The following is a 27,803-nucleotide window of genomic DNA, read 5'->3' as shown; positions in this document are numbered from 1 at the left end:
GACAAGAAGAGAATAGAAGATTTTGAAATGTGGTGCTACAGAAGAATGCTGAAGATCAGATGGGTAGATCACTTAACTAACGAGGAGGTATTGAACAGAACTGGGGAGAAGAGAAATTTGTGGCACAACTTGACTAGAAGAAGGGATCGGTGGGTAGGACATGTCTGAGGCATCAAGGGATCACCAATTTAGTATTAGAGGGCAGTGTGGAGGGTAAAAATCGTAGAGGGAGACCAAGAGATAAATGCACTAAGCAGATTTAGAAGGATGTAGGTTGCAGTAGGTACAGGGGGATGAGAAAGCTTGCACAGGGTAGAGTAGCATGGAGAGCTGCATCAAACCAGTCTCTGGACTGAAGACTACAACAACACAACAACCACCCAAAGTGATCCATAAAACTACTGCCCAATCCCATTGATGTTCATCTGTCATAGAATCCTAGCTCATATTCTGAGCACAAACATAATCAAGTATATCGAACAGAAGCACCTTGTCCATGCCAATCACCATGGATTGCAAAAATGATTATCATGCAAGCCTCAGCTTGTGGTTTTCTCACATGATGTTCTGAAAGCCATGCCATGAATAAAGGTAATCAGATGGATGCAATATTTATTTACTTCTGAAAAGCATTTATCGCAGTTGCACACCCATGCACATCAACAGATGTAAAAGGATATAACTTCAAATGTGCCCCAGGGAAATTTGTTGGCAGTATTCCAGTTCATGTTGTATATTGTTGATCTGGCAGACAATATTAACCTCAGATTTTTTGCAGATGATACTGTTATGTGTAATGAAGTAATATCTGAAAAAGCTACTTCAGTATCATGTCAGATCATAATTAGATTTCAAAGTCATGCAAAGACGGAAACTTGCTTTAAATGTTCAGAAATATAAAACTGAACAATGGAAAATCCAGGATGCAATAATGACAATATTATGAAAAGGATAAAATGCTATTCACCATATAGCAGAGCTCTTGAGTCACAGACAGGCACCAGAAAATGATTGTAAAACAAGTAAGCTTTTGGCCAAAAAGGCATTCATCTAAATTAGACACACACACACACACACACACACACACACACACACACACACACACACACACACACACACACACACGACCACATTCTCTTGCCTTGGCAGCCAGAGATTGTGGTAATGCATATGTGAGTGTATGGATGTTGTCTAATTCAGATATTCAGATGAAGGCCATTTTGGCCGAAAGGTTACTTGTGTGACAGTCTTTTTGTTGTGCTGTCTGCGACTCAACATCTCCACTATATGGTGAGTAGCAACCTATCATTTTCATAATACTGAAATATAAAACTGTGCGATTCACAAAATGAAAATATGTAGTAGCCCATGACTATATCATCAGTGAGCTATATCATAATCAGTCAACACAAGAATTACGTAGCTATAACAGTTTGTAGGAATGTGAAATGGAATGATCACATAGGTTCTACCACAGGTAAGACTGACAACAGACTTTGATTTCTTGGCAGCATATGGGAAAATGCAGTGTGTCTACAAAAGAGTCTGCTTAAAAATCACATGTATGGCCCATCATAGAATATTGCTCAAATGCAAAAGATTCATACAATATTGGACTAACAGGGACTATTGAGTTTATACAAAGAAAAGCACATGGATGGTAACAGCTTTGTTTGACTCATGACACAGTATCACAGAAATATTGAAAACTTTGAGTCAGCAAAATCTTGAAAATATGTGTGTTACCCTCAAAACCCAACGTATAATGTTTGAAGGGCAGTATTAAGTGAGGAATCTAGAGATATTCTTCAGCCTCATATGTATTGCTCCCTTAGGAACTGTGAATAGAAGATTAGACTGATTATAGTGTGTACATAGGTATTTATCATTCCCAGTGTCATACACTGTTTTAACAAGAAGAAACAATAACATGCCATACAATGCAAAGTATCACCAGGCAAGCAGTTCACTGTGATCTGCACGGTATGAATGTGGATGCAGATGCTCAGGGATGGAATTTAGTGTCAGCATACTGCATATTTTGTATGGCTGTAAAATACTAGTGTGTTTATGAGATGTTCAGGAGATAAACAATGTAAGTTAGGATGCTAACCATTTTCTTTCATTCTTCTTATAAATGTTTATGCATTCTAATGCATAGAAAGACAAAGGTGAAATGTCATGAATAAAGCAAAACAAGTACATTGCCAAAGAAAATGAACCCTTACAGACATAATAATTCTACATTTTTGTAATTTCACTATAAAATGGAGTAAACTTCTTTTAATATAATTATAATAGACACGTAAAGTTCACTTTGCTGTCAGTGTTGTGGAAAGCAAGTCTCCTACTAGATCTTGCAGATTTATTAAAATTCTTCAAATAATTTGTTTCAGGTGCGGACAGTTTATGTGGAAGATTGACAGAAAAGATAAACAGCAATCAAGGGCATAGACTTATACTTGCACATATGCCTCTTCTTATGGTGTGCTTGGAGGTGAGACTGTACTATCAGTACACATTTTTGTTGATAAGAATAAATTTGTGGGTTATGAGAAATACATTAATCTCTTCATGTAATAAATCCTTATGAAGGAAATCCAAATATGTTGAGAGAGGGAAAAATTAAATGAGCTGCTGGGTTAGAGAATTCGGAACCACTTATAACAGAAGGAACTGAGATCTGATCTGAAAAATGGAAAATGTTATAGTCAAAAATATAACTCATAAAGGACATGTTTGCTGAAAATTAAAATTAAGTTAGGCACTGACATGGTCGAAGTCCAAGCTTTGGTGTGACTTGCTATCCATTTAGTTCTGAGTTACTCAAATTTTTCAGTATAGCAGTAGTAGTGTAGCCCCATTATCACAGTCCATTCTTGCTCACTGGCAGCTTAACAGTTCTCATTTTGCTAAAAAGATTGATAATTGATTGAACTTTAACTGACACACTACATGCATTACTTACAGATGAATCTTTATTTTTGACTTCTTTCATAACATTAATTGGGCTGGCGTAGATACTAGAAATGGTGTATATTATAAGTTCATAATGTTACTGGATTCAAAGAAATGAAATGGACATCAATGGAAGCAGGTGATAAATTATGACAAGAATAACAAGTTAGTTTGCATAGCCATCATCTGCAGCAAGCACAAAAATATTTGTTTTGAAAATAAAAACCACCTGTTTCTTGCTGCAATGACTTATACTGGCACATATGCCTCTTATGGTGTGCCTGGATACGAGATTCTGATATCAGTACACATTTTGTTAGTAAGAATAAATTGCATAGTTGCAACCAGAAAACTGTGGCTTTTAGTGGCAAAATGAATGCGATAAAGATATTTTGGAGGTTGACAGGGAGCAACTCTTTGTGATGTGAGAAAAATGCTGGATATGATAGTGGTCCTCATATTGCAGCATACCTTTAGAAATAGGAAGCCCTGTTGAAGAAGTCAGTTGATGCATTGCAGGCATGGATATTTTTGTGTGCCAAGAACAATACTACTTCGTTTTCCCTGGTTGATTTGATATGACATAGAACATTTGCTTTGCTTTTAAATTAGATTGGTGGGGTAATAGTGAGGTGAAAGCTATGATGAAATTGGTGGTGTATTCATGTGTAGCTTGTTACTGAAACACACTCATTTACTATGAATGCAGCACCTGAAAGTGGGGAAGCATTTCACATGAAAACATTGAGAACTGTCACAGATGTATTGCCCATTACTGTATTTAGGTTGTGGATTTGACATGAAGCTGTCCATCAGCTAGATGTAGCTAAACAAATGGGAGTATAGCATGAGATTCAGAAATGGAACAGGTAAATCTTACCTGTGAAAATAGGGTGATCATAAAGAGTACAGTAGTTAAGCTGCTCCATTATTTCAATTAGTAAAAATATTTTTTCAGAACCAGAGAAGCTGGTGATTGTCCTTGTATTCGTGGAAAAGTCTTCCCTAAGTGAACTGTCAAAGCTGCCATTACAGGGAAACACTCTGAATTCTTCCATTATTGTGCTCAATAAATATTTGTGTGTGTGCCCCTCAGAAATGAAATAGTTATTTGTGAGTGCAAATTTGATTAAGATGAAGAGGAATCAAGCATCGGTTCGTTGATCAGTGGAGTATTATATTGCGAAATGTTGAACAGTAGACTTCGTACGTACCGAATGTTTCTGTTGGGGAAAATGATATAAGTAATGATGAGTGTGGAGTAGAAGTGGAACCAATATAGATTACAAATGGCGTATAACATTTGTACTGTCTTTAATAAATGAATAAAGGAACTAAGCAGTAAGTTGGAGCTAATGTTCAGCCACACCAGGGTGACGTCCAGTGTGTAACTGGAAATCATCATTCGATAGAGCAGGCTATATAATTAGAAAGACCCATAAGATGATGGTACATGATTCAGGAGTAAGATGATCTGTGATCTCAGATTAGGAGATCTTGAGAGGGGCATGAGATTTTAAAGGTGTTTGCCTGGTGGCACCTTGTTGATGGTACCATGGTGGCATATCTAGTTGGTACATGTGAATATGCAGGCACAGACTCCCATTGGTTAAGCCCCACAGTAGTGTACCTTTCCTGTAAAATGATTATGATGGTATTATGATGCTTAGTTCACAATTTCACATTGTGAGAGTTTGATTTTGCTGAAGGCATCCAAGCAGTCAAGAACCACACAAGCTAAAACATATATTCATCATTTGGATATTTTGCTCTTGCATTGGTCATGTTTGCTGATAACATTTTTGGATATAAGGTCCACCTGTTATGAAGAACACTTATTTCAGATGTTGCAGACATGTTTCAGCACCTTTGTTCCATTTTCAGTGGTGTTTCTTAATTCAAATTGTGAAATTTCAATATATTTTGAATGTTATTTATCTACAAAAATTATGGCTAAAGACAGTTTTTGTTTGTTGTTGTCATTGCCTTAATTTTACATTATACAGTTATGCAGGACCTTCTCTACACTATTGTGTCCTGGTTGCCTGTCATCTGCAACTGAACGATGGCAATGTGAATTTTGTTGGCAAGTTAACACATCACTTTATAAACTAAATGCAAGTTCTTTGTGCCACAATATTTCATGTCTGTATTTACTGTTACCTACATATAGCTTTGCAAAGCCTTTTCGCTTTTGCGTTTTCATGAATTATTGAGAATCACAAATGAATAGTCAGCCGGTGTGGTCGAGCAGTTCTAGGCACTTCAGTCTGGAACCACACGACTGCTACGGTCGCAGGTTCGAATCCTGCCTCGGGCATGGATGTATGTGATGCCCTTAGGTTAGTTAGGTTTAAGTAGTTCTAAGTTCTAGGGGACTGATGACCTCAGATGTTAAATCCCATAGTGCTCAGAGCCATTTTGAACAAATGAATACTACACATATTTTGCACACTTTTGTTTGTGAATAACACACTTTTCACATTTCCAAACAGTGTTGTGTGTCTATACAGTCCCAGTTGGCGTTCACTTGTTCTCAAATGAGTTTGGTGACAAATTTGAATTTTGTGTACTCTCTCTCTCTCTCTCTCTCTCTCTCTCTCTCTCTCTCTCTCTCTCTCTCTTAAGCTGTTTGTTTTGCCTTTTCTGTAATGTTCCTATAATGTGTTAATTAGTGTGCCTTTGCACAGGTGAACCTTATATCCAATCAAATGTTTATTGTGAAGATAATCTTGAAAATTACATAAAGGCAAAATTTTTGTCTTGCATGCAAACAAAACAAAGAATTGTTTGTTTTCTCCTGTTTTGACAATTTGTTCTATTTTCAGTAGGCCTTGAATAATTTTGTCAAACACTTTTCGTTATTTTAATTAATAAAGTGCATTCTCTTTCTGAAAGCTTATGTTTGTCTCTCTTTTTGCTCCTGTTAGTCCTCTCTCTCTCTCTCTCTCTCTCTCTCTCTCTCTCTCTCTCTCTCTCTCTCTCTCTGCAGTCAAATGTAAATGAAAACATTTTAACCTAGTTCTGGACTTCTGTCCACAAACCTAAAACTGTGGCTCAGGTTTAATTTAATATGCAATTTTTTATGAAAGATTGGAACATAAAATTTTAATATTTGGGAGTAAAGAAGGCCACTCATCTAATAACAGAAGCATTGAGCCACTGACAAACACACACAAAAGAATGAAAACTGTATTAGCATTCAGAAGAAATCCTTTAATGAGCTAGAGTAGAAATAAACACCTCTGCGCAGAGAGAGAGAGAGAGAGAGAGAGAGAGAGAGAGAGAGAGAGAGAGAGAGAGAGAGAGCCTAGCTCATCAAAGGTTTTCTTCCAAAAGCCAGCAAAGTCTTCGTTATTTTGTGTGTGTTTGTTGACGACTCCCTGATTTTGTCATTCAGTAAACAGTCCCCTTTACTCATAAATTATTTACGTTCTGTCAGAACTTTACTGTATGATATATATAATAGGTAAGTATATGTCATTTACATTTTTTTTCCCCACCAGGATTGATACAAAGTATATTTCTGGACATGCAGCTCAGTTGACAATTCCATTTTTCTGCATAAAATCGGAGTTCACAGCTGAGTGCATATGGTCCATCTGTTACTGCATAATTTTTCTCAAGAGGAGAGTGAGAGGAATTAAGTCTGTCACACTTTGATGTGAAAGTCTTCAGATTTGTACATTGTGCAAAAACAAGTCATACAAATGAGTAGTCCTGCACCCAGTGAAACTTCCTGTTTCCACGAGTCACATGAACAGCAATCTGTTCCCATTTGGTTTTGAAACTGGTGTTGCTTTGTATAATTATTTTTGTCCATGAAACGTAACATTTTATTTTTTAACGTGATATTTCACACATTCGCACAAAATAATTCCAGAGCAAAATTTCCCTTCTTTGCTCTGGCCAGACATTGTGCTAGAGAAAGATGTCTCACATGTGTGTGTGTTCTTAGTGATTCTATGAACACAGTTGTCATGTGGTTACAAACATAATATTGTTTAGCAAAACATTATGTGCATGTGTTCACTGCTGAAAAATGCATCATTTTACAATAGTACTAAGTAATTCATTCTTCTAGTGTACTCGCCAAAATATAAACTTATATTGTTGTGTTGTCAAAAGGCACATAAACAAGGTCACGGTTTGTGGACTGAATTTTAAATGCGGCAAGATTCTCTCTGTTTATATGCCTTTTGATGACACATTTCTACCACTATTTGGCAAGTTGTTACTTTTACTGATGGTAAATAATTTACCTTCTAGCAGAACTTTCCATTACCATAATTAAACTTAAGTTGGATTTATGAGGATACTACGTACACATGTACAAAAATAAATTAATGGTATTGTTGCTGTAGATTAGTAAATAGATGGTATACTCTGCAATGAAATCAGATGATGTCTGGCTTTACAGTCATTGTTAGATTAGACCATACCAGCAAATGTAAATCCAAACAGCCCCCCGTCCCCCCCCCCCCACCCATCCCCCCCCCTCACACACACACACACACACACACACACACACACACACACACACACACATGATATTAAGAAAAGTTTGAATTGCTTGTAGGTATGTTTCAGAGCAGGTTGTCCTGAGTCTTAAATGTTAAGAAAAAAATTTGATATGTTGGGCTATGTACAAGTTATTTAGCATTGAAGTTAGCCAGTCAGGTCGTTTTGCGCTCAGATTCAAACATCCTGTGAGGATCTGTGTTGCGAAACATATTCTCCATGTGGTTTGCTCAAATTGAACAAGAGAGCTATACAAAAACAAACAGGGGAAAATATTCAACGGCAGGCCAATGGGTCAGCAATTCTATGCACTGCCATCTTCACTATGACAACTTCCGACTTTGTGTTGGGCTGTGTAGTGAACCTCTACCTGCTGGTCATTCAATCATCATCAGGAATCATATGTATGCAATCAATCTTTGTTCGAAGAGTACATTTAGCTGTGAAGGTACAGAGGAGGAGGTGTGATAGAACAATAACAGAGGTAGGTTTGACACATACGTAGTGGTAACGTGGTGTGTCATCAGTACTCTTTCAAGGAATACACCGATATGCATGTAGCATATATGATGCTGTGGGTCAGAATGGACTGGGGGCCCACAACATTTACAATGCAAGATAATTCTGTATGTGAACACCTTTGTAGTGGTTGATGAACGATTAAGGGAGACTGGAAGTTTTGCTGTAACCAGTATCACTGCTGGACAAGAATGCTATGTACAGAACACTCAATTAGGACAAAACATTCTTGGTACAGTTGCTATAATACCTAGTATCAGTTCGAGGGCCATTGGTAATGCTTTGGGGGTATGTAAAATTATTCCGATGTTCTTGAAGTATGCCTATAAACTACACATGGTAAAATGTATCTGTTTGTTTGTCACTGCAAGTTTTGCATGCTGCAGTATTGGATGCACTACATGACAGAAACCTATTACTGTACCACTTACAGAAGGTGCACAATGTGGTGGCAAAGGAGTATCCCTCTTGTTACCAATATTCTGCGTGGTACTTAAATCAATATAACAAATATCTTCATTTTGAATGGATGGTGTTGTGGACAGATGAGGCATGCTTCACCAGAGGAGGATCATTAAACTCCCAAAACAGCCACATTTGGATGGACGCAAAAATCTTATCAGCATAGATTTAGTATAAAAATTTGGGCAGATATTATAGGTGACTGGATCCCATCATACTTCCTCCCCATTTAAATGGACTGGCGTATTTAGCATTCCATGAAAACATCCTTCCCCCGCATTTGGAAGGCGTTCCTCTGGCTATCAGGCAGGAAATGTGGTTCCAAAACGATCACCCATCACCACATTCCACTGCTGTGGTAGGTGCTGAGGTAGATTGGCCAAGATGGTCCAGTTCCCTGGGCAGCTCATTTCCCATATCTGACACCATTGGATTTTTACGTGTGGGACCACATGAAGAAACTCGTCCACATGATCCTGGAAGACACAATCAAAGATCATCTTGTGAGAATAGTTGTAGTCTCTGATGAAATCCGTGAAATCTTTGATTTTGGAAAGCTTGCTGACTTCATGATGCAGCATTGCAATGCATGCAATCAGGCTGGATGAGGACACTTTGGGCAGTGTTACGTTTCACTCCTGAAAATTATGGTGTCACATTAATGACATGACAAAACATCAGTTGTACTGTAAAACAGCTAATCATTATTTTCCATGTATTTGTTATATGTATGGCTAGTGACTGCATACGAGGTTTATTGTTTTTCCATAATTATGTTGAAACATATAAACATGGTTAGACCTTAGTCAGGTGCAATTGTAAGCAGTTATTGAACATTATGGATACTGTAGCCATTGGAATGAATGTACACATTTGTGGCCAATGCCAATGGATTTTACGTAAACAAAAGTTGTACAGTTCCGTTACTTACAAGAATTTCATATGTAAACATTTAGACAACAATAGATACAGGTGAAACGAATTTATTTGTGTGGCCAATCACCACAGCAAGCACAGAAATAGTTGTTTCATACATAAAAACTGCGTTTTCTTGCTGCACTGCATTTTATTTCTCCCAGATGTGATTCAGCTTTTTCACTTTAAGGCATCATCAGTGGGATATAGAATGATACAGTTTTGTTTTGATAGTGTTATCTGTAGATTATAGAAGCTTTTTATGTAAGTAAGTCATTACTTACAGTCCTTTGTGTTTTTGCTTGGTACCTGTGTTACCTCTCATCTGGCCACAAGCTCGAGCTTGCATCACAGCTCTATTCATGAAACATAAGCATATTTTTATATTTTGAACTTTTTTCTTCCCACTTTTCATCTTGTTTGTCCTTATTGTTACCACACATTGTCAGGCTTAAGTCGCTAATTATAGATATTAGATCAAAAACTGAGAGTTCAAGACATAACTACTGTGCATTCACTATGTTTCTCATCCTATTTGGTTTGTTCATGTACATGCTGCCAACCTAATGAAGTATCTTCTGAAAACAGCTTCAGAGAGACAGAGTACATAAGCATGGATTTTTTAAAATATTGATGTAATAGCTGTCAGAGAATGATTAAAAGTTTTGGTGTTCAGATGATTTGAGTTTTGGTTTAAATGTCTCGTGGAGAGGTTCATGTACAAGTGAGTAGAAAGGGATTGATTGGATGATATTATTATTATTATTGACTTTTTTTTCTCAGACTTAAGTCTGGTTAAAAATGGAACGTGACGCGGACCTCGGTCAAGCGTGACTTCCTTGTAACTGTATGGTATATGTTATATTGCATTTAGGAACTTTCGGGTAATTGAACATGTATCAATAATTACAGATTTTTGTAGTTGTATATATATGTTTGGATGTAGCTGTATTGCATTGATGTACTGGTGAATATTGTGAGGTATGACTCCTGTAGTTGATAGTATAATTGGGATAATGTCGACTTTATCCTGATGCCACATGTCCTTGACTTCCTCAGCCAGCTGGATGTATTTTTCAATTTTTTCTCCTGTTTTCTTCTGTATATTTGTTGTGTTGGGTATGGATATTTCAATTAGTTGTGTTAATTTCTTCTTTTTATTGGTGAGTATGATGTCAGGTTTGTTATGTGGTGTTATTATTATTATTATTATTATTATTATTATTATTATTACTGTGATAATAGTCCTCTGTTGTTGTGCTCCTCTATTGTTTTATCCATCAGTGTAAACATTGAGTTGTTTGGCATGTGTACTTCGTCATTCAACATGGTTTTCTGCTTTTGTTTTCTGTATGTGTTAATTTTCTTGGGGTTAGGAGGCAATTTTTTATTGTTGATTCTAATTATTATTGTGCTTTCTATTCTAGTGGTTGGCTTGTGATTGTGTTCTGTTATGTGTTCTACAAATGTATATGGTTTGTCCCACACTTCGAGGCTCTCATGTATTCTTTGTATATGACATCAAATGTTGTGCCTTTTTGTCCTGTGTATCTGCCATCACAAGTGTTACACTGTAATAGATATATACCTGCTTTCTGGTATATGTATCTGATTTTTTTTGGGGGGGGGGGGGGAGTATTTTTGGATAGAATTATTTGTTGTGTATGCTACGTTTATTCCCTGTCTCTTAAAAATGTTGGTGACTTTATGTGAGAGTTTGTGTTTGTATGTCATTGTGTACCATCTTGTGTTTTCTCTTGTATATAATGACGTACTTACATAAAAAAAAACAACTAATCTACAGATAACACTATCAAAACAAAACTGTACCATTCTGTATCCCACCAATGATGCCTTAAAGTGAAAAAGGTGAATCACATCTTGGAGAAATAAAATGCAGTGCAGCAAGAAAGGTGATTTTTATTTACAAAAGAAAGGTCCAGATATAAAAATAAAATGTGTTATAATGTCTAAGTTGAACACACATACTTCGAAAACGACACAACACATGTAAGTCACAGAGCAAGTTGACAAAGATATGTGAACACGGTAACATTCAAATCAGCACTGAGTCCAAGTCTAGCGGCCGCTGGCTGGCTGGCCGCTTAGGTGGCGCGGCTGCTGCATGGCTGGCAGACAGACAGCGCCGCATGTAGAGGACGTGCGTAATTGCGCGGCGGCACTTTGAATGACTGGCAAGTCACAACACTTTTCCCCCCTTTCAAATTTTTGCACTTGTCTTGATGGAGGTGGCCTGTAAATTGCCAACATCCATAGGCATTGTTTGACTGGCCGTAAAGTCTCGAGGAGGAGGCTTCCCGTACGGACGGAAGTGTCCCCGTTGATAATGGGTCGAGATGACCAGAGACGTAGGGGTCGAATCTGCTGGGGCCCCATGCACAAATCTGCCCATTGCGGCAAGTCCGGTTGTTATAACAGGAGACTGGGCGATGTGTCAGCATCTGTAGGAGAAGGAGGTGAGTATAGTTGCTCCGACAGTTGATGGTCATCTGGTTCCTGCATGGGCACGTCTCCTGGTGGCATCCGTTCTTGTGCTGGCACCGAGATGATGGTGAGAGGGCTGTGTTGTGAGTAATGAGAGATGCCAAGATCCCGAGCGTCAGGTAGAGCCGAAGGTGGTGTAGCGGCATTCGGAACAGGCGTTGCTGGCACACGAGGCTGAAGCTGGTCCGAATGACGCACTGCAACACCCGTGTCTGTCTGGATTTATTACAGGCGTCAGCCACGGTGGCGTAAGATGCGGCCAGGACTCCATTTTGGCCGCCTGCTATATCCCCATACCCATACAAGGTCACCGGCGGTGAACCGGCCAAGCGAAGGCACCTGCGGCCGTGAGGTGGAGGGCCGCAGAAGATGAAGTAGCATGCGGGGCTGTCGGCCATGTAAGAGCTCAGCCGGGCTGTGGTCTCCCATGGGGGTGAAACGGTAAGAAGCCAGAAATTGGAGAAGCGCATCATCAGCAGCAGAAGAAGTCAGGAGTTTCCTCATCTGAGCCTTAAATGTGCGGACCAGTCATTCAGCCTCACCGTTTGACCGTGGATGGAACGGAGGGGCCATGACATGCATGACACCATGACAAGCACAAAAATCCGCAAATTCGGAAGAGGCAAATTGCGGACTATTATCAGTAACAAGAGTAGAGGGAAGGCCTTCCAAAGAGAAAGTGCGAGCGAGAGCACTTGTGGTTGCCGCGGTGGTAGGCGACGTGCAACGGACAATGAAAGGAAAGTTAGAGTAGGCGTCAAATTACTAGTAGCCAATAAGTACCTAAAAAAGGTCCCGCGAAGTCAGCATGAATGCACTCCCAGGGCTTCTCAGGCGAAGGCCACGGTGACAAAGATGACTTCCGCATGGCGGCCTGTGACGCACCAGGGCTGCAGGCAGCGACCATGTGTGCTATTTCAGAGTCGAAGCCGGGCCAGTACACATAATGGCGCGCCAGAGATTTTGTACGAGACACACCCCAGTGCCCATGGTGAAGGAGGCGCAAGACTGAAGCACGCAAAGACGCAGGTACCACAACACGTGGCGAAGCATTTTCGGTAGAAAGGAGAATAACACCATCCCTAGCCATGAGGCGGTAACACAAAGCGTAGTAGTTCCGCAACGGATCAGAAGTCTTAGCGGACGGACGATCTGGCCAACCCTTTTCAATACAGCGTAAAAGATGGGGAACCCATCCGCAACCTGCTGCTCGGCAACATCCAGGTGGAAACCCAAAAGTTCGTCCCTATCGAATGCCAGATCAGGACCCATGGGAAGGCGAGACAGTGCATCAGCATTCGCATGTTGAGCTGTCGGCCAGAAATGAATCTCATAATTGAAAAGAGACAAGTAAAGAGCCCAACGCTGGAGGTGGTGTGCAATCTTGTCGGGAAGCGACGTTGATGGATGAAACAAGGAAACAAGTGGTTTGTGGTCTGTAACAAGATGAAATTTGGATCCAAAAAGAAAAACACCAAACTTATAAAGAGCATAAATAATGGCCAAAGCTTCCTTTTCAATTTGAGAATATTTTCGTTGGGCATCCGTGAGCGTTTTGGAGGCATAAGTAATGGGTTGTTCAGAACCGTCAGAAAAACGGTGTGCAAGGACTGCACCAATCCTGTATTGAGAGGCATCCATGGCAAGAACGAGATGTTTGCCAGGTTGATAAATAGCCAGACACGGGGCCTGTTTCAGCATAGTCTTCAATTTCTGGAAAGCCGCAACGCATGGCATGGACCAGTGAAAAGGCACGCTTTTATGCAACAGGCGATGCAACGCCTGAGCCACGGAAGCAGCAGACAGTAAAAACCTGTGATAGTATGCTATTTTCCCCAAGAAGGCCTGCAGTTCCTTAACAGATGTAGGGCGAGGAAGGGCATCAATCACAGCGACAGTTTGCTGAAGCGGACGAATACCATCCTGAGAGAGTTGAAACTCCAAGTACGTGATAGATGCTTGAAAAAATTGTGAATTCTGAAGATTACACTTAAGACCGGCAGTCTGTAAGACATGAAATAGTGTGTGGAGATTCTGAAGATGTTCTTCAGTGGTGGAACCAGTGACAACAATGTCGTCTATGTAATTGATACACCCAGGGACAGGGAGCAATAATTCTTCCAAGAATCGCTGAAAGAGAGCAGGGGCACTGGCAATCCTGAATGGCAATCGTTGGTATTGATAGAGGCCGAAGGCGTGTTAAGGACCAGAAACTGCTGGGAAGCAGTGTCAAGAGGAAGTTGATGATAAGCTTCTGACAGGTCAATTTTAGAAAAATACTGGCCTCCCGCAAGCTTGGTGGACAATTCTTCAGGTCGGGGCATAGGGTAAGTGTTGATGAGGCATTGCACATTTACAGTGGCTTTAAAATCACCACAGAGATGAATATCACCATTGGGCTTAGCAACGACAACGACAGGAGAGGACCACTCACTGGAAGTGACAGGAAGCAAGACCCCTAAAGTAGTGAGACAGTCCAGCTCCCGTTTTACCCGATTACGAAGGGCCACAGGAATGGGCTGAGCCCGAAAAAACTTAGACCGAGAAGTGCGTTTGAGCGTGATATGAGCTTCAAAGTCGTTTGCATGGCCTAACCCAGGAGAGAAAAGGGATGAAAATGTCATTGACAAGGAATCCAATTGAGCATACGGAATAGCATCAGAGACGATATTGACAGAGTCATCTATGGAGAACACAAAAATGCGAAAGAGATCGAAACCAAAAAGATTTTCTGCATTACTCTGGTCGACCACAAATATGGGAACAGTGCGAACGATGGATTTGTAAGATACCTCTGCATTAAATTGTCCCAAGAGATAAATCTTCTGTTTATTGTACGTCCGTAATTGCCGAGTGACAGGTGATAGGATTGGAGAACCCAACCGAAGATACGTCTGCGAATTGATGATAGTGACAGAAGAACCAGTATCCACTTGCATGCGAACATCCCGACCAAGGATGTGGACTGTGAGGAATAACTTCCCTAAAAGGGAAGAAGTGCAATTGACACACAACACAGAAGCAGAATCAGCGTCACGGTCATGAACGTCATATATGTGGTCGGATTTGCAAACGGAAGACACATGACCCTTCTTTTTGCAATTGTGGCACACGGCCCAACATTGGGGACAATCCTCGCGTGAATGTTTCGTAAAACACCACGGACATGAAGGAAGTTGCTGGGGGTTTTGCTGCATTTTCTGAGAGGGTTGTTTCCGGTTAGGCCAAGGCTGTGCGTGGGAGCGTACAGCGGCCACGTCGGCCGGCGGGGACACGCCGCACGCGTCGTCAACAGCGCACAGAGGTTGTATGTCCCCGACGTCACCCCACGCCTCTATTTGCGCTCCAGCAATGCAAGAAGTTTCAAAAGACTGTGCGATGCATAGGACTTCATCTAGAGTCGGATTTGCCAACTGAAGGGCACGTTGCCTCACTTCTTTGTCGGGCGCCGACCGGATAATAGCATCCCGTACCATGGAATCCGCATAGGATTCTTTATGATAGTCAGTAACAAATTGACATTTTCAACTGAGGCCGTGAAGCTCAGCAGCCCAAGCGCGATAGAATTGATTCGGTTGTTTTTGACAACGATAAAAGGCAACACGAGAGGCTACCACATGCATTTGCTTTTGAAAATAGACGGACAGAAGTGAGCACATTTCAGCAAAGGACAGAGACGCAGGATCTTTCAAAGGAGCCAATTGTGACAACAATCGATACATTTGAGATGAAATCCATGAAAGTAACAGAGACTTACCTGGTTGTTCGTCTGTGACATGAAATGCCAAGAAGTGCTGTCGAAGACGTTTTTCATAATCAGACCAGTCTTCCGCTGTCTTGTCATAAGGAGGAAAAGGAGGTCTAGACAACGACGAGAAATGGCCCGCATTTGATGCCGCGACGAAATCGCGAATCGCTGATGTGAGAAGCGTTTGCTGTTCAATGAGACCTTTCAATAGTTGCTCTAAAGTAGCCATGGAAACATGTGGGTCAACGATGAAAAGGAAAAATCCCATCCTCATCGCCAATTTTTATAACGTCAAGTTGAACACATATATTTCAAAAACGACACAACACATGTAAGTCACAGAGCAAGTTGACAAAGCAAGACATGTGATTACGGTAACATTCAAATCAGCACTGAGTCCAAGTCTAGCGGCCGCTGGCCGCTTAGGTGGTGCGGCTGCTGCGTGGCTGGCAGACAGACAGTGCCGCATGTAGAGGACGTGCGTAATTGCGCGGCAGCACTTTGAATGATCGGCGAGTCACAACAAAATGATGATCCTGCTCGTGGCCAAACTCGGGACCTCGCATTTCGCATATCCAGCTGTCTACCCAAACATGCTGTCTGATGTTACAACAGGCTGTAATTCGGAGCTTTATAGCTACGTGATTACAACGTGGAGCATATGTTTGGCAATACCACCTTTCACTGACCATTTGAATCTGATACATACAAATCCAGTGTGTCTAGCATGCAAGCAGGTTGGTTGCAGACCCTCAACGGGCCTCGTCCTTATCAATACATGACCCTAACTGGCACTGAGGCAGGACCAGCTTTCATCAGAAAATCCAACACATCTCCACCATGTCCTCCAATGAGTTCTTGCTTGACACCATATAAGTCGCAAATGGCAACCGTTTATGGTCAGTAGAATGCATGCCACATGACATCCGTCTCAGAGCTGTCCTTGAAACAACTGATTTGTTAGTTTTTTGTGTCATTGTGGTACCAAGTGTTGCTCAAATTGCTGCTGTAGATGCAGTATGATCTGCCAGAGCCATATGTTGAATGTGATGGTCTACCCTCTTGGTAGTGCATTTGGCCATCCAGAATCCTTTCTTTTTGTGATTGTAGATTCTCTTGACCACCACTGCCAGCAGTTATGTACAGCGGCTACATTCGTGCCAAATCTGTCTGCAGTATCACAAAAGGAACATCCATCTTCTTTGAACCCGATTACACGACTTTGCTCCAACTCAGTAAGGTGTTGATAATGGCATCTTTGTTGCTTTAAAGGCATTCTTGACTAACATCTACTCACCCAATCCAGTCTTAAAGGAAACTAAGACTCATGCCCTATACAGCGTGTATTTAAAGCAAAACTAATCTGCATCCACATAGTGGTTCTACTACACACAGATCAGGAGATACGACTTCATATATCACTGAGTTGCTTGAAAAACTACCACTACATGGATGATTTTTTAGTTTATTACTTCTTTCTGTTTACTCTATAATCAACACAACACATTTTGCAGGCAGTATCCATAACTGCCACAAATGTACCTACAAGAATATATCATTGTAGTACCCATAATTTAGAAGATATGTGACAAATAATGAGATGTGTGAAAAACTGTGGCATCATGCATAATGTTATAACTTATTACTTCTTTACTAGTAACTCTATTCACAACACATTTTCCTGACTATAACCATGTATATCTCTGGATATAACTGCAGAATTATGTCCTTGTTCAGCACATTGTTCAGGAGATATGACATTATAAACATTAAGCTATGTGAAAATGAAGCTTCAGGGTGAAATGTATGTACAGATGTAACATTATGAGTCAAGATAGCTGTAACGGAAATTGAATAGCGTAAAGTTATCATTAAAAACGCACGCCGCGCGATTTAATTGAATAGCGTAAAGTTACCATTAAAAACGCACGCCGCGCGATTTAATTGAATAGCGTAAAGTTATCATTAAAAACGCACGCCGCGCGATTTGTGACGATTTGGTTGGTCATAATAGTAGTAACATGCTTTTGAATACAATTAAAATATAACGGCGATACCTGTTTAGTGTTATTGGAAACAACATGTAGTAAATTAATGAGTAAGGTAGCCGATCCTATAAGAAGAGGTGAAATTGGGCATATTAAGGTGTTTTGCTTTATGTTGACTAAGCCGATTATACGGCGTCTTTTTTTTCGTTTACTCTTAGAAAAAAAAAAAAAAAAGTAACGAAGTGCTAATTGTGCGTTGTGAAAAATATAGGGGCGAATTTTAAATAGCTACAGTGTATAATCAGACTAACAAATGGACATTCAGTTACGCGAAATAGCGGACAGCGAAGTGTGGTCATTAAATTGAATACACCTACAGGGCGGTAAATTCCGGGATAAGTCTATTCGCATCTCACGAGGGACGCGGTATTGAGACCGTTTTTTTTTTTTATTATATCACGGAGAGCGGGCTTCAATTTATAAAAAGGAGAAAAGCTGTATCATTATCATTGACTGTTGGTGTTAAGCAACCAAAACTGTTCGTCAAAGGGTTTCGGTGAATGAGTGGTGAATGCGAAATGAAACTGTGAACGAAGTTATATTAAATAAAGCAGAAGAGACAAGACAGTTTGGTCGTATCTGTTATTATTCCATCAACCGTAACATTTCTTCTCGTTGTACGAAGCCTTTATAGATGATCGTTATGACAATTTGCTTTGAAGGGATCTCGTTACGAGTTAAGTTTTGGGGACCTGGTCAACAAGGGATAGTTCGTAGATCTTAACTACTGCAGCTATTCTGGAATCAGGTGCTACCGTGACCGTTGTGTGTTGTCAATGGCTTAAGGTCATCATATCTCATGCTCTAAGATCGACGCGCCTTTCCTCTTGGTATAACGGTGTCTCACGGTAACAACGACAACGCCGACGCCGAATGAAGATACGGTAGACAGATACCTGTGAAATATGTTAAATATATGTGAAATAGATGTAAAATAGATGTTAAATATATGTAAAATATATTTGACTTGTGTATATGAGAGCAGAGCCGTGTGTAAAAAGGTCATGCTAAACCAATGGAATGATTGCAACCATATTTGGTACATGCATTAGTTACAACCTGCAAAGATGTTCTACAGAGATTAAGAACCATTTTGCACTCAAATTTCAGATGCACATAGTTAAATGTATTAAATTGATTAGTTAAATGTATTAAATTGATTGAAAGTGAATAATTGTGATTGTTACCCCAATAAGTTTTTATTTGTTGTTAGCTACATTTCTTTGAATCAACAAAGCATTATTCAGAACCACTCACTGTGCCTAGAGCCACTTGCCTTGTGATTCAGGAGCGAAGACAGACAGTTAGCCCTAAACAACAAAGAAAATTGAAATATTAGCAAGCTACTTCTATAAGTTGTTAAATTTGATAAGTTGTTAAATTGTGAGACACCAGGAGCAAACTTTCCAAAACAAAATCCAGGAGACTCAGAACCACCCAGCTTGTATGAAATGCAAAATATCTTTGAAGATCCAAAGAATGACAAGGCCCCCAGGAAGATTCAGTAACTGCTGAAATGTGGGAAATTGTGGGAACAGAAAAGAAGCTCCATGGTGTCTTTCAAAAAGCTGGGAAACAGAACATTCGAAAACAACATTACTTCACCTAATTCACAAAAAAATGAGATAAAACTGACAGCAACTACTATAGATGAATATCCCTCCTTCCAGTGACTTACAAAATTCTTTCAAAAGCATTACAGAACAGATTAGAAAGCGAACTTGGACAGCAGTTAGGAGAGCTTCAAGGAGAGCTTAGAAAAGGACGATCCTGTGTGGAACAAGCTTTAAATCCGAAGTTCATAATCAGGTACAGAAGAATGAGATATAAAGATGTAAAAGCATTTATATAAAATTTATTAACTTCAAAAAAGCACATGATTCTGTTGACAGGAAAACATTATTCAACAGCTTAAAAGAGTTTGGAGCTGACAACATATTGGTGGCAGACATAAAAGACACACAATCAAATACTGAATGCAAACTTACATTTCTGGGCAAAACCTCCAAGGCTTTTGAGATGAAAACTGGTGTAAGGCATGGAGATGGACTCTCTTCCCACTGCTGTTCAGTTGTGTGCTAGAAAAGGTAATTAAGGAATGGAGGAAAATAACATAAGAAGAAGGAATTAGAAGAATCACAATTAGGAGAAAAGGGGATAATCTGAATTTTGATTGTCTAGCTTTTGCAGGTGATCTCATCTTTTTTTATGAACCTGTAGTAGATGAAATAGGCCTACATGTATCTTTTTGGGGGGGGGGGGGAGAACAGAGTACATGACAGATGTGCAGGAAGCACCAAATTATATGGAAACTATTTATGGCAGAATAAAAAAAGACTACAAAACTTAAATATCTAGGTGAAATAATACAACCAAATGCTTTACACAAAGAAGCTAAACTAGTAACATCAAGAAAGATGGAGGCGGCTTTTTAACTATCAAAAGACATTTATAACAAGAAATCTATTTCGATAAATACAAAATTTCGGCACTACAGTACTGTCATTAACCCAGAATGCCTTCATGCATTAGAATGTATTTCGTTAAATATAGCCAAAAAATCAGGTGAAATAGAAAACAAGGAAAGGAAAATAATTTTGAAAATCTTGGGACCAAAATATGAGAATGGGAAATGGAAATTAAGAAGTAATAAAGTAGAGCAAATATCAGACACAATTTGGAAGTGAAGATTTGCATACTGTGGACACCGAAAAAGGCTAGATGGGAAAAAAAATCAATGACATGGACAAAAGAAGTTAAAGCAGACCTGAGGGAAAAGGGAATAACGAGAACTAGTAGAAAGAGTAAGATTCAGAGAAAAAGTGAAAGGTTTCAAGGAGAAAACAAAGAAAAAGACAGTTGCATATGGACAGAAGAAAGAAGAGAAAAGCATAATGGAAGAATGAAAAATTACTGGAAGAAAGGAATGAAAAAAAGAAGAATACATAAGTTATTTCATGTGGCCCTTAGTAGGACAAACCAATTTTACAAAAAATCTATTATGAATATATCAGGAAATCTATCTCTCTCTCTCTCTCTCTCTCTCTCTCTCTCTCTCTCTCTCTCTCCATCCGCCCCCTCCATCCCTCCCTCCCTCCCTCCCCCCCCCCCCTCTCCCCCCAAAAGTACATCACTATTTGAGTACCTACCATTGCCAGGGTTTGTATTTACTGCAATCTTCTAGTAGCCCATCTTCCCCTCTGCCCTCTCTCTGTCCATCCCCTTCTCCCCTCTATCTGTTCCCATTTCCTCCTCCCCCCTTGCTGTCTGTCCATCTCCTCTTACCCCTCCATGTTATCATGTTCACATAGAGAGGGAAGGAAGAGGAGGGAGGAGGAGGAGGAGGAGGAGGAGATGGAAAGAGAGAGGGATGAGGTGAAAATGGATAGAAAGAGGGGGAAGGGGAAGATTGGCTAATAGAAGATTGGAAAAAATACGAACCTGGAAATGCTGGGTGCTCAGCTAGCAATGTATAAAGAGGGTTACCTTTTAGAGAGAAAGAGAGAGAGAGAGAGAGAATGAATTTCCTGATATGTTATATGTTCAAAATAGATTTTATTACTTTTTTCCACTCTAAGCCTTGGGAGTAGTTCTGCATAATGCTTTGTTGACTCAAAGAAATGTAGCTAACAACAAATGAATGCTTATTGGGGTAACAACCACAATTATTCATTGTCGGTCACTTTAATACATTTAACTAATGTGCATCTCAATCAGTATTGCTTTTATATCTCCTCACTGTTTTTTTTTTCCTTTTATTCTTTCTAATATGTATTCTTGCTTAGAATAATTTTCATTTTACATTTCAACATTTTGTTGTCTCATTTCTTCTGTTATAAAGCAACACCTTGTAACAATAATATTTTGGATGGAAGACAACCAAATTCATTTCTTCAATTTTTCATGGGTTTCATTTATTAGCATACTGGTGTATTGTTAAGAAATGATGGGTGCTATGTATCCACTCTAAGAAGATTCTTGGTGAGATGGCTAACAAGCATAAATTGAATGCTGTTGACTGGTATTGACCTATTTCTGATTGTTGCCAACTTGAGTTAGCAGACAATATTGTATTTAGTACATTTGAGTATACGGAAGTAGAGCTGACACACTGAGCTAATGATCACTGAAAGGTCGTATGTAATTGTGTTTGAAATAATCTTATTAATTATGATTTTATACGGTTAAGCACAGTTGTGTCTGCTAGTTAAAGATGGTAGTAACCAAAAAGGAATTGGTATAAATCAGTGGAATTCAGTCTCTACCAATCCTGCCACTCTCATTATCAACCACTCTGACTCTCCTAGAACTGCAAGTATAGTAGATCATTAAAGTAACTATATTCTGTTGTCATAATTGTATTCGTTTCCCTCTTTGTCTTTCCCTTCATGATACTTCTCCTTCCCTCATTACCCAAACAAATCCTAATTATTATCAGCTACAAATTTCTTATTGTATATCAACATTCTTTTTATAATAAAATGCGTTGTATAGAGACTAAACTGAAAGAGCAAAGGCATTATCCTGAAGGATAAACTTTTAATGATGTGGTACATGTACATTCTTGTTGTTTTTTCTGTTTCTTATCCACTCTTCTCTCTCTCTCTCTCTCTCTCTCTCTCTCTCTCGCTTTCTTACAAATTTTATGCTACCCTACTTATTACCTATCCTTGTAGGTTACTAGAGCTAGAACCAATGAAAAGTATTGCCTTTTCATCATAAATAATGACAGTAAAGTCTGTTTTGACATAATTTGAAAATTTTGTCAGGAAAGAGTTTGATGCTTGGCTATTTCATGCTGCTGGCTTTTATATGCAGGTTGTGAGGTAATTAATTGTTTATAGTCTCTGTTGTTATTATGTGTACTTTATATTTCTATTCTTAAATTTTCAGGGACTTGGTAAACTAGCACAAAAGTTTCCAAATATTGCAAGCACATCTATATATTGCCTGCGTGACTTTTTAGTCACTCCAAGTCCAATTCTCTTCAAATTACATAGACATTATGCTGACAGTAAGGACACCAAACCAAAGATAACAGGTTTGTACTGTTTTGTTGTTTGCTCTGCCAGCCAATAATGTCACTGATTAAAAAAAATCATTTCCTGACAATAGCCAGCACACTTGTCGACCTGGTATGTAGAAACAGAATGTAAGGCAGACACTTAATCTTCAAAGCATAATTTGAGTAACTGGAGAACCACAGTTTATTCAATCTATTTAAAATATAAGATACAATTGAAGCTAATCACATATACGATAAAAATGATTTTATTTCCTTCTTCTTATATGCAGTTCAGGGCAAAGAACAAAAAGATCCTGACTTGATGTCCACATCACAGACCGCATTTGAGAAACTACGTGATGCAGCAATAGAAAACCTATGCATCGCATTACAAGCGGCATACACACTGGATCCATACTGTGTCCGTGCTCTTGTTGCATCAGTATCAAACAGGCTCTTCACTGCAGAGAAGTCTGACAGGTTTGTGCTTTTATATTGTTATTTATTTATTGGTCCTGCGAATCTAGGACTGCACAGTGTACAAAATATATTGGACCAGTTCTTAATTACTACATATATTTCTTGAAATTTTTACATACATAATTTTTAGCAAAAAGTATTTTACACGTTATTTTATTACTCTATATACTTTACAAAAACAGCATTAATTGCTGCTACAGTTTTGTTTTTCTAGATATTTCCTTGCTACATAGGAGAAGTAAGTAATCATTCACATTTGATTGGAAATTGTCCCTGTCCATTAACATTTTTTTTAATTTGGGTAATACATTATACATTTTGATGCCGGGATGGAGTGTGCTTTTCTGTAATAGTGCTGTATTTGTCTGTTGTACATACTTCATTTTTTTGCTGTGTGGTAGCTGTGTACAGATTTATTATGGGTGATGCAGGGACTGATAATGTTTAATTTGTTATGATAATTACATTTTCTAATACATGGAAATGGTAGAATTTCTTTTTTATATAAAGAGTTGTGTGCATGATGATATTTGCTTTAGTCTTTCCATTAGTCTAATAGTATTTTCCTTTAACTGAAATGATTTCAGGCTTGCTCCACAGTTTCACCAAAATACTACACCATATATCAGTTCTGAGTGAACACCAACAAAATATTTGATCCTGAGATTATCATATGACATCCATTGCTTAATATTCAAATTATGAAACAGGGTTTTCTCAGTTTTATGCTTATGTAGTCAACAATTGTAAGCCATTTCATGTTGTGTTGTATCTGTATAATGAAAAGTTTTGCGCTTTCTGTTTTTCCGGTTATTTGTCCATTTATTTCAAAATTACCTGGTGTCCTGTTCTGGGTGGTTTGTCCATTGCAACAAGTTTTTTTCTGATTTATAATCAAATTGTTTGCATCAAAGACCTTAATGCTGTTTTCAAAGGTTTCTTTGGTGCGACCTGTAATGAAGATGCTGGCATCATCTGTAAATTGGTATAATTTTCTGTTACTAGTGTTTATATCTAAATCATTTGTATGTAGTAAAAACAGGCTGGGACCCAATATGAAACATAATAAATCTGACTGGTGGATGCTGACAATGCCATTCATTTCATGTGTTATCTGTGTGAACTACTTTCTTTCGTGGAGGTATCATTTAATACAATTACATGCTGCTCCCCTAATACCCAAATTCTCAGTCTTTATCATTGATGGTATTATCAACTTTTGACATGAAGTTCAAAAGTTATTATGTAGTCCTTTCTGATGAAGTTAGAAACAACTATGTGATGTATTATAATGTAAGTAGTGCTTGCAATACTTTTCCTGTTGTCCATTGTGTTAGTAAACTTGGTTATAGTATTTTCAAGAAATTTGTTTAGCAAAAAAGTCGTCACTGAATTAATGTTTTTAATGTATTAGTTTATTGGCTACAGGTCATGAAAGTGGTCATTATGGGACAAGTAGGTAAAAGTCTTTCATTTGATATGGGTAGCCAAAATAACAACTGCCAGAAATTTGAACAAAAAGACTAATTTGTTGAGCTATATTCAGTGACACTGAACCTCAGTGCACCCATTTTCCTGTGACAGAAAATATATGTGTACTAGACTTAAAAGCTAAAACATGGACCTGACACTAACACAAAAGCACTCATTTTGACACATTTCATCATCTACCTTTGCACAACAATATGTGTTTTCTTTGATTTAACTGAAGCATTTGCTTGTTTAGACTGTACAGTAGTATTGCATAAGTTGGAACATAATGGGTTTAGGGGAAAAACTCAACAGTATGGAAAATAGGAAGTAGTGTGTTGTCCTCCAGTGTCAGCAAGCAAGGAAGGTATTTGAATCTGATTGAAGATATGAAAAGTAGAGGGTGATGTAATGTAATTAATTGTAGCTAATAGCATAGTCAGTATCACGCATATGGTTTTCAGAGAACAAATTAATAATTAAATGCAACAAAAATCCAATGTATACAGTTCCGATATGGAACTCTTTTGAAAGTGAAACTTTATTGTCTCGGGCAGTCTAACATACAGTGAAATTGACAATTTATTCTTAGAATTGAGGATAAATGAAGAACATTCTTGGAAGTATAACCTCCAAGATCTTGTGCAAAAACTGACTGCTGCTATTTTCATCATAAGAATAATCTCCATTGTAGGCTTATTTGCTTAGCTTCACTTCATTGTCCTCTATGGTATTGTATTTTGGGGAAACTTTGTGCATTCTCCAAGAATTTTCTTAGACCAGGAAAGTGCACTCAGGCAGATTTACAGCATCACTACATGAAATTCATGTACACCATTGTTCAGGTGAGAAATCTAACTCTGCTTCCCTGCATATATGCACACACCATAATGCTATGAATTGTTGACAGTATTGTTTCATTCAGAAGAAACATTCTTTCAGTGAACAGTAGGTGTAAGAACAATTTATGCATGGCTGACACTTTATTTAGTCTTGTACTCATACAGTAAGATGAGTAGTATTCAGGTTTTGTTTTCAAGGGAAATGGTAGAAACTAAAAATTGAGTGATAAACCCCAAATTTTGAAATCTAGATTTTTAGGTTTCCTCATGGCACACTCCTGTTCTGTGCAAGATTTCCTTGCAGTTGTTCAGAACAGTTCTCTATAATGGATTGCTTATTCATATATTCACCCAATTTTTTTGTGTTTTACAAATTCATTAACTTCTATAGTTTCTAATCATCATTATGTAAACCGTGTTGTGGCTCATCCATGATCAAGTAGCTTGAAGGTGCATAGTCTCACAGAATCCTGTCTATTGTGTAAATAAATGAGAATCTGTACTGTTTGTAAGACATTGGCAAATAGTCATCTATGCAAAATCCACACACAGTGTCATCATCGTATATTTAAAAAAAAAAAAAGATAAAACACATCCATGTGAAAGTTAACAAAATCTTCATGGTCACTTCCCTTGTACTAATGTCTTCTTAAAATGGGGACTTCATTTTAAACAATGGAAAATCCAGGATGGACTGTAACAATATTATGAGAAGGAAAGTTGATACTCACCATATAGCAGAGACGCTGAATCGCTGATAGGCACAACAAAAGGAGTTTCACACTTAAAGCTTTCAGCCAATGGCCTTTGTCAACAATAGACACACATTTGCACACTCACCCAAACGCAACTCTCACACACGACTGCAGTCTCAGGCAACTGAAACCACAACTGAGTGTGGTTTCAGTTGCTTGGACTGCAGTCATGTGTGTGAGCTCCGTTTGTGTGTGTGTGTGTGTGTGTGTGTGTGTGTGTGTGTGTGTGTTTTGTTGACAAAGGCCATTGGCAGCTTGGCCGAAAGCTTTAAGTGTGAAACTCCTTTTCTTGGGCCTGTCTGCGACTCAGCATCTCCACTATATGGAGACTACATTGTAAGATGAGAACCACAAAAATTACTGTGACTTGTGTATGGTTGTGTCTAATCCTCCTTGCCTTTATACAATGATGACAATGCTCTGAGGATTTTGCATAGACAAATATTTGTCAATGCCTTCCATGCAGTACAGGAAGTATTTCTGGTGATGAAGGCACTTGCCTTCAAAATTCTTACATTCCATACAAACTGCAAAGGTTATGGATCGGAGGTTTACATTCAGTAACACAATATCAATAGAAGGGACATTGTCCCTAGTAATACAGTGGAAAGCAGTTCTTTTGAAAAACTAGATAAAAAGCTAAACATATCAAAAGTACCATTAGAATTATCATTAAAACATAAAGTGACAAAGTTAGATTACCTGTAGCTGGAAAAAGATTTTTAGCGTGTGGGGCAGCCGATTGATCAGCAGCAAAGGGAAATGGACTATGAGAGATGAGTCCAACATTATTCTACAGCTGTTTACATAGGCTTAATCTTAACTATAGTGATAGTTACAGGTTACTCTTGCTCAAAGTCTCTTCGTCATAGGTATATAAATGTAAGTTTTTACAGACTGTTTTGGTGGTGGATAATGTTGGCAGTCAGATGTGTTAAGAACCTGTGGGGGGTGGGGAGGGGTGGGGGGTAGGGGGGCAGGGAATGGCATGATTATAAGATTTTATTAATGTAAGAAATGGCATGACTGCAAGGTGAGAAACTTTATTAAGAGCCACACACAAGGCATGGTGTCAGGCAGACATCAGAAAGCGGGCCAGTGCTCTACATCAAGCCAGACTTGTTGACAGTCTGCTGAGGAAGCAGCATTGCTTTGTGAGGACACATCCTCAGGCACCGATGTTACTAGTAAATGCTTCCATATAGTTAGGATGTTCGAGAACCTTCTAGAAGATTGTGGAAGAATCTTTAGAAAGACCTTCAGAAGAGTCAGGGGAAAACACCTCTGCAGGAGAAGCTCGCATGAAAGTTCCTGGAAAACCAGTGTATAAATGGCCTGTATAGAGGGCCAAGACGCATTACCAGAAAGCAGCTTGGGTAGAGTGACACTTTGATGCTGATGCAGTAACAACTACAAGAAGTCTGTACATGTTTCTGATAAATATCCAGCAACAGTTATCATTTTGAGTTTTCTGCATGTTAGAATGGAAACAGCTCTGCGAAGCGACAAGTAGTAATTGATATTCTCTCTTTGTCAGAATATGAAGGGGAACAAGTAGTCTTGCACTAATCTCCT

The 27,803-nt window shown here is 38.9% G+C and overlaps 1 protein-coding gene across 2 annotated transcripts in view; it reads left to right on the top strand.

Annotated features, from left to right (window-relative positions):
• The window catches only part of LOC126100298 (phosphatidylinositol 4-kinase alpha), a 198,853-nt gene that overhangs the window by 68,984 nt on the left and 102,066 nt on the right, over window positions 1-27,803 (top strand). For both annotated transcript variants that reach the window (XM_049910906.1, XM_049910905.1), the window contains 3 exons: window positions 2,397-2,497; window positions 22,570-22,717; window positions 22,972-23,161. In XM_049910906.1, coding sequence (XP_049766863.1) covers window positions 2,397-2,497; window positions 22,570-22,717; window positions 22,972-23,161 — 439 coding nt within the window. The remainder of the gene's footprint in view (window positions 1-2,396; window positions 2,498-22,569; window positions 22,718-22,971; window positions 23,162-27,803) is intronic.

Source organism: Schistocerca cancellata, chromosome 9 (genome assembly GCF_023864275.1).
Source record: "Schistocerca cancellata isolate TAMUIC-IGC-003103 chromosome 9, iqSchCanc2.1, whole genome shotgun sequence".
NCBI lineage: Eukaryota > Metazoa > Arthropoda > Insecta > Orthoptera > Acrididae > Schistocerca > Schistocerca cancellata.
The sequence above is the reverse complement of the archived record's forward strand: the minus strand, read 5'-3'. Positions and strand labels throughout refer to the sequence as shown.